Source organism: Lontra canadensis, unplaced genomic scaffold (assembly GCF_010015895.1).
Source record: "Lontra canadensis isolate GAN:19392208 unplaced genomic scaffold, GSC_riverotter_1.0 scaffold887, whole genome shotgun sequence".
In the NCBI taxonomy this organism is placed as follows: Eukaryota; Metazoa; Chordata; class Mammalia; order Carnivora; family Mustelidae; genus Lontra; species Lontra canadensis.
In genome coordinates, this window is record NW_022631871.1 from 4,370 (window position 1) to 15,657 (window position 11,288).

The following is an 11,288-nucleotide window of genomic DNA, read 5'->3' on the forward strand; positions in this document are numbered from 1 at the left end:
ATCTGACTTTTACAGAAATGAGTTTGCTGGCCCTTGATCTAGGAGGACATACACCAAAGATAATAGAACTAATTACAGGTGTACAATCGTCAGTCAGCTATCTTCCAGCCCAGATTCTCCTGATAACTCCTAGAGTCAAAGCTAATTCAACATCACACATACCTTCCTATGAGTCTTTAAGCCAAAGTGTTTTCCAGTCTGGCTTCCTCCCTGAAAATTCACTGAAGTGGCTTAAATAGAGGGCTGAAAAGAACCTATGGGAAGGGTTAGGTAAGTTAGTTAGTTCTGAAGAACAGAAGGGCAAGAATGACTATATTTGACATTATTGTCAGGATAATTTTCCCTTAGCAGACTCTACGTTCATGGAAAATATTGATTCCTTGACAAAAATCAAACTTGCAGTTAGTATGTGTTGATATCATTTTGAATGATATAAATATTAATGAGGAATAAAGAATAGCATCACTTTATGTTGCAAAATTTTTTTGTTTAAACAGTTGAAATTCTTCCGGTTTGCCATTAAACCCTTTTACTCTATTATTAAATTGCCTTTTATGAAAGAGTATAAATAATAATATTTATTTGATTAAATCACCTGTATAGAATACATACATTTTCAGGGGAGAACAACATACCATTCTATGATGCTGGCTTCAGAGAATAGTTCTTCACAACCTGTGTTCTTCATCCTACTTGGGATCCCAGGACTTGAGAATTACCAATTTTGGATTGCCTTTCCATTTTGTGCCATGTATCTTGTGGCTATAGTTGGCAATATCATTGTTCTTCATATAGTCCGAACTGACCACACTCTGCATGAGCCCATGTATCTGTTCCTAGCCATGCTGGCTGTCACTGACCTGGCCCTGTCGTCTTCCACCCAACCTAAAATGCTGGCTATACTCTGGTTTCATGCTCATGAGATTGAATACCATGCCTGCCTCATCCAGGTGTTCTTCATCCATGCCTTTTCTTCTGTGGAGTCTGGGTTGCTCATGGCTATGGCCTTGGACCGTTATGTGGCTATCTGCTTCCCCCTCCACCACTCTACTGTCCTGACCCCAGCTATGGTGGGTAAACTGGGGGCAGCTGTGATGATGAGAGGGTTGCTGTGGGTGAGTCCCTTCTGCTTCATGGTGTCCAGGATGCCCTTCTGCACCAACCACGTCATTCCCCAGTCATACTGTGAGCACATGGCTGTGCTAAAGCTGGTGTGTGTAGATACTAGAGTCAATCGTGCATATGGGCTCTTTGTGGCCTTCTCTGTGGTTGGCTTTGACATAATTGTCATTAGTATATCTTATGTGATGATTTTGAGAACTGTTCTGAGGTTGCCCTCTGAGGAGGCCCGACTCAAGGCTTTTGGCACGTGTGCTTCCCATATCTGTGTCATCTTGGCTTTTTATATCCCAGCCCTCTTCACCTTCCTCACCCACCGCTTTGGACATCATGTACCCCGAGTAGTACATGTCATGTTCGCTAATCTCTATCTTCTGGTACCTCCCATGCTCAACCCCATCATCTATGGAGTTAGAACCAAGCAGATCAGGGACAGGGTTATTCAAGGATGTTGTGGGAAGGATCCTTGAGCTAAGGGTCAGGGCATCACAACCAACCCCACTGCCCCACTGATCTGCGATTATCGCATATTAACACAAAGTCTTCTCTGTGAACAACAGTTCATGAGGTTAGCAAACCTCCAGAACAAAATGAACAATTTTCAAAATGCCCAGAACAAGAGCTCTCTGTGACATGTGATTGATCATAAATACTGATTTGATCAATCTTCATCATCACAAGGAAAGAGTAAAAAATATGTCCACCATTCAAATTAGTGAAGATTTGAACAGAATGCCATCCTCCACAAACCACTACACTGAAAATGATTTTTAACCTACCAGGAGAAGTCTAAGTTCTTATGCTTTGTTAAAAAGGAGATTAAAACTTTCCACCAAAACAGTTATAAAGTACATGTATCTTCCCCATCTTGGAACCTCTTAATAAAAATAGAATTTGTGGGGAAAAAAACACAAAGAAATATGTAGATCCATTATTTATAAAAACAAAAACAGGAAATATATTGATCTATATGAAGAATGATCAATTGAAGATCATCATGTATCATGTAACTAATATATTTGCAAAGAGCATGTAAAGATGTGAAAAATGATCCAAATATAATATGACATCTGTCCATAAGGCTGAAACCAACTCTAAAAGGAATATAGGGATGCGTAGGTGGCTCAGTTGGTTAAGCAGCTGCCTTCTGCTCAAGTCATGATCCTGGGATCCTGGGATCAAGCCCCATTTCAGGCTCCTTGCTCAGCAGGGAGCCTGCTTCTCCCCTGCCTGCCATACCCCCTGCTTGTATTTGCACTCTGTCTCTCTCTCTCTTCCTCGCTTTCTCTGTCTCAAAAAAATAAACAAAATCTTTAAGAAAAAAATACATATGCATAGAAAAAGATTCTGGGACTATATCTAAATGCTAATAATTACAAATCAATAGTGAGATTTGTGGTATTTTAATTTTCTTTTTGCACTTTAATGTATTTTTAAAAATTATCCTTGATTCAGTAAGTAATTTTAATATGAGAAAAAAATAATTCAGACAAGAACAGAAGTGCACAGAAAAGGTTAATTCAGTGCCAAAGCCTAGGGGAATGGAGTAGGCAATCTGAGAAGATTAAAGACTCCAAAATACAGCAAGTTCCAGGAAAGCCTGAACATCTCCATGAAAATTGCTGCCAGAATCACAATGTTTGTTTGTTTTTCGTTTTTTTTTTTGTTTTGTTTTGTTTTGTTTTCCCACAACGTTTTGAGACTCGCAACAGGGAGCATTTGGTATGCTGAGTGTTGGTCTCTCCTTCAAGAAATTGCCTATTTCCTGATGACAATGCATTGCAGAGTGAAGAAGTTTTGGAAAACAAATGGATAAGGAGATTCTCTTCTGAACAGAGCTATATTGTATGGTTAAAGGTAGTGAGAAAGTCACTAGAAGTTTGAGTATTTGTTAATATTCAATTTCCTTTTCAAAAGTAAAATGTTAAGCTGTTTTAGAAAACCACATTTATTCTAATTTTTTCAACTTTATTGTGTTATACAAAAAGGTGCATATATTTAATGTATTCATTTTGATGAGTTTGGGCATATGCAAACACACACGATATCGTCACCACAAACACGGTAAAATCATCCAAACAATTACTGCATTTGTGTGTTTATCCTCCTTCACCGCTCTCCTGTCAATGCCAATAGTGAAGAAGGTTCTGGAACTCAGGCTCTTATGTTACTAAAACCAACATCAGATGAAGGTGCTTGAAGAGGAATCCGGAGCATGTTTGCTTCTCCCAGGAAAACCCATAATGGAGCCTAAAATTGTCCGCAGAAATAAATGGGTATTCTGAAGGAGCATTTTGAAGATTCTCAGATATTAGAGACATAAAGGGGCTGTGATCTGTTACCAGCAAATTCGTTAATGATTGTGAGTCCTTCCTTTTCTATCACAGACTTTATGTAGAATCCTCCCCACAGATGGGCTCTGTTTGGTCATCATATCTTCATTTAAATGTAAGTGGATTTAGGTAGGTCACAAGTTTTCAGATTTATCATTGACTCCTCTTTTCTTCATGGTCTTATATCTAGTCCCTTCACATTTATTGTCCAGTGAAGGCATTTCATCTCATAAAAGAAGAAGCAAGCCAGAATCACAAACATTATGGTATCTTAGAGCCTTGACATCAAAAGTATCAATTCTTATACATCCCTCAACTTTGAAAATTGGAAACAAAAAGTATAATTCCGGGATGCCTGGGTGGCTCAGTTGGTTGGACAACTGCCTTTGGCTCAGGTCATGATCCCGGAGTCCCGGAATCGAATTCTGCATCGGGCTCCTAGCTCCACGGGGAGTCTACTTCTCTCTCTGACCTTCTCCTCGCTCGTGCTCTCTCTGTCTCTCTCTCAAATAAATAAATAAAATCTTTAAAAAAAAAAGTATAATTCCGGTGGTACATTCAGGAGGCCATATGATTTTCAAAGACAGAATGGAAAATAAGATCTAGATAAACACCATCAGCATGAAACAAAGTAACAAAAAATAAATGAACCAATTTACATAAGCCTATAATGATCACTTGGTCCTCAGGTTAATATAAAAGGAGATGCGCTAGAGGTGAGAGCTGGTCATCAGCATTGGTCAGGCAGAAAACTGGAAAAAAGAGGCTTATAATTTGATTGTGAAAGTGATTTTCCATATTCTTTTATATGTACATATTATAGTCAGAGCATTAAATAAAGAAATAAAAATTCTTAATCTGGATATATTTAATCCAGCATCTGTCTAGGATCATCACAGAATTATATGGCTCAATTATGTCTATGTTACATCCTCCCAGCATTCCTTGACATATATCTGCATCATTCTGAGTTGAACATTCCTTGATCTCTAGATCCAGAAATGGCTATAAGGTCACCAGGAGGAAAAGCAACCAGAACTACACACACATACACACACAGACACAACTGGTGTTTTGTTCTGTTTTGTATTTTCAGGAAGCAAGGCAGTGAAAACTCTCCCCTTAGAAGGGCTAAATATAGGTAAAAGGCAAATTCACCTAAGAAAATTTAGGTAAAAGATTAAATAAAATGCATTATCCTCTTCCCGTTTTCTTTCTCCTGTTCAAATTGCTGCCCCAGCTCCTCCTCCTCCATTTCTTCCCTTCCTTTATTCCTTTTTTAATCTATTGTGAATATTATAATTTTAATGTAAAAAGTACTGAATTTCACAATGACAAATATTCCTTATAAAAGGAGTTGCTCTCAGCAGCCCTCTCTGAGAACACGTCTATGTGCTTTACATGCTTATTGAACTTTCCCCATTGTCATGCAGCTACCTCCATCTTTTCTAAAACACCTGGTCCATGGAAACCTTTTCTGAACCATTTCTCTTCTGAGAGGTTAAAAAAAAAGTGAAGAAATAGAAGTTGATAAGTAAGCCACCCTAATTGATTTATGGAATTAAATGGGGGAGTAATGTTTGCACAAGACTAGAACAAAGGTGACTTTTCAGTTCGACAGGAGACATGTCTCAAACCTTACTTGGAGGCACCAGCCTTCTGTCAACCTACAGCCTCTCCCGGTGAGAACACCAAGGTTTGAGTTATGTCATGAATCAGCTTCACTTGAAGTGTACCACTCCAAATCTTGTGCGCTTATTGTCTAGTCATGGTTGCAACAAACAGACGCATCACTCATTGGTTGGCTGCACAAAGGGAGAACATGGTAACCTCTTGCCTTAGGCCTGCACTGTGCTCCTCCTGCTTCTTGCCCCAGGGCTGACACTGAGGCATGACACATTCTCAGGTATTCACTTGGTATTCATACATGTGAGGAAGTATGGGGGAATGAACAACTCATCGGATAAATACTGACCAACGGTAAATGAGATCCAATGGATTAATGGTTCCCTCCTTATTTTCCTGGATGGACTGTCATGAGCTGTATTTGATAAGGCTTCAGCTTTGAGTCTGCAGGTATGGTCCATAGTCACCCATAAAGGTGACTGGCTCATTATTGATTTACCATCTCTCAGCTCCAAATTCCTTTTTGCCTGTTCTATGATAATGGTGTTGGGACTCTGTAGATACTTGTCTTTTGTCAGCTGACCCGATATTAAGATGCATCAGTGGAAGGCAGTGGAGGAACACTGGAGGGAGGAGCTTTCTCTTCCTGGTTTCTGTGTGCTTTGTTGGCCAGACTCCCACAGAGCATGCTATTTTTCCATTGCTTGACACTGTGTGTTACTTCAGTGCTCAGTTCCAGCAGTGCACAACTTCCTCCAGTTGTGCCACTGGGCACGTTCTCTGTTCTTCACTGGGACAACAGGGACATAACCAGAGTCCCAGACAGTATGTAGCAGGCTTCCAGCTGAAGCAACATCTCCTACCTCTTCTCCTTAGCCTTGGGCATGTGTATACCAATCAAGGCAGCACAGGGCTAGCCATCTAGTAAACCGGCCACCCAACATTTATCTCAAAAGGGCAGCCTGGAGCTATCCCCACCTGAGCCTCACATGGAAATATATTATAGTCCTACAAAAGGCACTCTCTCTACATCCCAGTTCCAGCAGTGCCCAGCACTCATAAGCTTGTCTGGCACCCAGAGCTCAGAGACTTGGCACCTTTCTTGGTACTCCCAGAGGGTAGATTGGGTTTTGCAAGATTCACTAAGAAAAACCTTAGGAACTTCACAGGCTTAAAATGTACTTACAGAATCAAATGTGTCCACTTATAAATGTACTTTTTCATTGAGGAAAGGAGAATACCCAAATTCCTTGAGGACTATTGGAAATGAGATATCATCTCACACTGATAATAGGCAACCAAATATTCCATCATGTTCTTTTTTGATTAAAGTTTGAGATTATTGGGGTGAGATGACTAATGGAATGATGGACAAATTTAATCACAATGATTTTCATACCTATGAGATTACTGGGGCAAGATGATTAATGGAGTTATGGACAAATTTTATCTTAATGATTTCATCCCCAGAGGCCTAATTATATAATTGGTTATATTACATTCATGAGCTGGTAGAATATTCATGTTACCACATCTGTGAAGTTGGAACCATTATGGTAGGAAAGACAAAGTACAAAGTCAAAGTAAGCATGAATAAAATTTGTGAACAGTTGTCCCAGAATCCCATGACATTTATCAATGTCTTATAGATGTGTCTCCATTAATTCACATTCATGGCCTCACTGAAGGTTCTGGTAAGTTACTGGAAGAGAAGGAAAATATTCAGGCTTTGTTTATGGATGGATTGGTGGACAAGTTGGTACTAACCGGAAGCAGAATACAGTGGCACAACAGCCTCATACATGGACGGCCATAAAGAGAAAAAAAAAGTGCTGAAGGACAAATCTCATAATGGACAGTGGTTGTAGACTTTGTGTAGAAAGAGAGGTTGTCTAAGGTATATGTGGTTATACATGGACTTCTGTACTTTGCTGAAGGGCTTGGCTAGTTGCTCAGTGAATGGAACTAGCAAACTCAAAAGAAGAGAGATAAGGAAGTCTGTAGAAGATGTTTGTAAAATACATACTAAAGTGGACACAGAGGGTGAAAATCCTTAAATCTCATGCTAATATCCACAAAACTGTACCCAACTCAAATGAGAAACAATAATAAAATAGAAAGAAACTACATGTAAATATTAGCAGGCTTTGTTATACTACTGCTGATCAAGTGGGCTCACAGATGGAGTCAAAATGTAAGAGAGAAGAGATAAAACTTGAGCCAAAAGTATAAATTCCCATTTATCAAGCTTAATTTTAGGAAAAATTGTGTAATCTTCATTTCTGGGTTGTTAGTAATGTTATTATCCACTTTTAACATTCAGCTAACAGCAGCAGGACTGATCCTGAGCATTTGATATGGCATTTTGTATGCACATCATATATGATCCTACACGTAAGAAAGGGCAAAATAACTACTTATATACAATCCAATGTTGAACTACATTGATATGCTAGTAAGATACACTTATAGAATGACTATTTTTAGAGTTAAGGAAGAATTTTAAGAAAAAAAAATCAAAGTGCCCTTTGGATATCATTCAGAAAAGAAAAGTTTATTAACAAATTTCCCTACATTAAATCTGGACATTTTGAATTGCATGCGGTCTGAATGAATACTTTATTCAGGTTCATTCTACTTACACATATGAATAGTTGTTAACATACATTATCTCACTTTACCTTGAAAATAAAATATAACTTATACACTTACTGACAAGCAAACTAAGCAAATATCCCCACAACTTATAAGTTACTTACTTTAACATTGTTGGAATAATATGTAGGCCTTTGAGGACAATCACCCCATTCCACCAAAGCACTCATTCATAAATGGATTTCTCTCTACTCTGAGATAACTAGTGATTAGATTTGTTGCTGCTTCTGAATTAAGACCTTGGTAATAGCCTTTCGAATCTGCTTAGTCTTCACACTGTAGATGATAGGGTTGAGCACAGGAGGAATGAGAAGGAAGACATTCGCCATGATGGTGTGGACAAATGCAGGTGCTGAATGGCCATAGCGACGGACAAGAGACAAGCCGATAAGAGGGATATAGAAGATGGCAACAGCACTGATGTGGGATATGCAGGTGTTGAAGGCTTTTTGCCGCCCCTCTGAGGAGGCAATGCTGAGAACAGATCGGATGATCAGTACGTAGGAAAGCAAGATGCAAGGGCAGTCAAACCCTGTTGTGGAGAAAATTGCAAATAGACCAAGGATATTGTTGATTCTATTGTCTGTGCATGAGAGTTGAATGAGATCAACATGGTAGCAGTAAGAATGTGAAAGGACCACAGCACTGCAGAAGGACAGCTTTTTAACAAAGAGCACCACGGGTAACATGACAGCAATGTTTCTTATCAATATGCTCATCCCAATCTGGGCAATCCTGGCATTGGTGAGAACGGTGGTGTATCTCAGTGGATTACAGATGGCTACAAAACGATCAAAGGCCATGGCCAGCAGGACCCCAGACTCCATGAAAGTAAATCCATGGAGAAAGAACATCTGGGCAATGCAGGCATTTAAGGTGATTTCTCGAGCTTCAAACCAGAAGACACCAAGGGTAGTGGAAAGGGTACACAGGGATAAGCTCAGGTCTGTGGCTGAAAGCATAGAGAGGAAATAATACATGGGTTCATGGAGGTTTTGCTCACAGAGGACCACAAATAGGACCATGCTGTTCCCAGAGAGGGCGATGACATACAGGAAACAAAAAGGGATGGAGATCCAAACCTGGGCTGTTCTCAGGCCTGGGATGCCCGTCAGGAAGAAGGTCACAGGTTGAACATTGGTATTATTGAGGGCCAACATATTGAGGGACTGAGAAGACAGGGATATTTGAATAATCAAACATAACATGTAAGAAATTCATAGCTATCACTTAGAATATCTTCCTGGCACTCTCACATTCAATGAATTACTACTGCTGATTCTCTAAGAATTTTGTTTTTTTTTGAGATTTCCACTACTGGATGCTTCTCTCCATGCCTCTCATCATGCATTGAAAAGAGGATTCCCAGAGTTATGCCACATCAGATGTTCTTAGGGCTGTAATTCTCTTTGGTGACCATAAACATCACAATTAAGTCATCCCTGCATGTAAAAGTTCATAGTAGAATACTTAAACAATATGAGAAAATTGGTTTCCAGCACTTTTTTACTGAAGTATAGCCTACTGTGTTGTATTAGTTTCAGATGTACAATATAATAACAATGATTTTCACTGATTTTTAAAAATAAATTATTAATCCTGAAATAAAGCTCTGAAAAATCAAGTCACATTTGAAATGTGAATATTATTAGTTTTTCCTGGGCACTCAGAAGAATGCCAAAAACATCCCCAACACACATATGTTTATAAATGTAGAGACAAGGTGGTCCAAACTACCACCCTAACAAAAATCATTATAACACCCATTTGTTGAAAGTTCTCTGTGCTATTGACATTTTATAGGCATTATGTAATTTCATCCGAACACCAACTCTAGGAGGTAGATAGGAGTATATTTTGCATATGAGAAAACAGACCCAAAAATTAATTGCCCAAGGTTAACTTTATAAAGCACTACCTAATCATTGAGAGAAACCATATATAACACAAAGGTGCAGAAAGAAAAAAAAAGAGAGAGGGAGAGAAAGAGGGAAAGAAAGGAAAGAGGAAGGAAGGAAGGCATGACGGGTGGGGGGAGAAACTGTGAGACAGTGAGGAGAGGAAAGGAGGAAAGGAAGGAAGAAAAAGATAGAAATGCAAACATTGCCATTATTTTAAAGTAGTGCAGTAAGCACTGCATTTTAATGTATGGTATAGGCTGCTCCTCAAACACAAAGAACCATACATAACAGCCATCATTTCTTGAACACATACCAACCATGTGCCAGATGCAACCATCTTCATATCCGTAACCTCATCAAATCACCACAATCATCCAGTGAAATACAAAACGTTGTTATCCCCAATATTTTTATGAGGAAACTGATGGTCAAAGGGATTAAGTAATTTTCCCAAATAATCAGAAAAGCTGCAGTCGGAACCTGCATATAGGACTCCAACGCCTTCATTCAGTAATGCTGAAGAAACATAGGAGGAACCTCTACACCAAAACAATGTCCCTGCCAGATATTTTTCGGATTTGTGCTTTCCAGAGACACATTTTGGTCAATGTGGCATCTCTGGAGTAGAGTCTTAAGTTTCAGGGTAATTCCCTATGAATTATGTAAACACAAATCTCCTTAGGCTTCTGGGGCAAGGAATTTTATCACTGATTGTCTCTGTGTGCAGAGGGCCAGAGAATCAGGTGCAGAGTCTACACCCACTATGGAAAATAACAGCAAAATAGAATTGCCAGATTCGGTTGACTCATTTTTGTGACATATTCACATATTATGCTGAGGATACTTTCTTCCTGGAGACTTTCTCTCCTCACAAATTGGCATTAGTCTCTACTTGTCTCCCACCGCTCAGCAATTTCTCTCTCTGGCTTCCCATCTTGCACCCAAAGAACCTTAACTTTGGAATCCTTCAGGCATCTGCCTTTTGCCCATTCTTGAGTCATTTAAATACTTAGCTTGCCCATTTTCACAGTTTCATCTTTCACCTATCTAATAAAAAAATTCAAATAGATATCTGAAGGCAGCTTTGGTTTTCAGGTTCTTAAAGATTAGAACGTCCTTCCAAATGTTGCCATACATGTTTCTCATGAGTAAATCAAATTCAGTATTTCAAAACCAAATTGATCATTTTCCCCTATAACTGTTCTTACTCCTACATATTCTGAATAAAGCTTATAATTTTCATAAAAATTAACCAGTTTTCTAAATCAGAACTCTGAGACTTGTCCTATACATTTACATCTTTCCCAATTCCTAAGAGGGAATTCTGGTCCTCCAGCAAGGACCATTTGGCAATACCTGCAGACAGTTTTGGTTGTCACAACTGGGGAGCCAGTGCCACTGGCATCTAGTGGGTTGATGCCAGGGATGCTTACATCCTAAAATACACAAGATGACAAAGAACTATCCAGCCCAGGCTGTTAACAGGGCTGAGGTTCAAAAGCCCTATTCTTGAACACATAAACAGATGGAAAGCTAGTCTCTAATTACTTAGGATGACACATGCACACATTATAAATAACTTTTTAGCAGGTCAGATGTAACTGTGCTTTTAAAGAATATTGCACTTTGAAACAGTGGACTTTGTCTGAGGAAT

General features: G+C 39.1%; 2 protein-coding genes across 2 annotated transcripts; one reads left to right on the forward strand and one right to left on the reverse strand.

Annotated features, from left to right (window-relative positions):
- The first annotated feature begins 641 nt into the window (after nucleotides 1–641).
- On the forward strand, nucleotides 642–1,589 carry LOC116863297 (olfactory receptor 52R1-like). Its single transcript, XM_032850792.1, has one exon. It carries the CDS (start codon nucleotides 642–644, stop codon nucleotides 1,587–1,589), a length of 948 nt encoding a protein of 315 aa, XP_032706683.1.
- Nucleotides 1,590–7,942: 6,353 nt separating this feature from the next.
- Nucleotides 7,943–8,893, reverse strand: LOC116863298 (olfactory receptor 51F2). Its single transcript, XM_032850793.1, has one exon. The coding sequence runs from the start codon at nucleotides 8,891–8,893 to the stop codon at nucleotides 7,943–7,945; it is 951 nt and encodes a 316-aa protein (XP_032706684.1).
- Nucleotides 8,894–11,288: the final 2,395 nt, after the last annotated feature.

What these genes read in the sequence shown, in the direction of transcription:
- LOC116863297 (XM_032850792.1), top strand. Translation starts at nt 642, where the DNA reads ATGATGCTGGCTTCAGAGAATAGTTCTTCACAACCTGTGTTCTTCATC.
- LOC116863298 (XM_032850793.1), bottom strand. Translation starts at nt 8,893, where the DNA reads ATGTTGGCCCTCAATAATACCAATGTTCAACCTGTGACCTTCTTCCTG.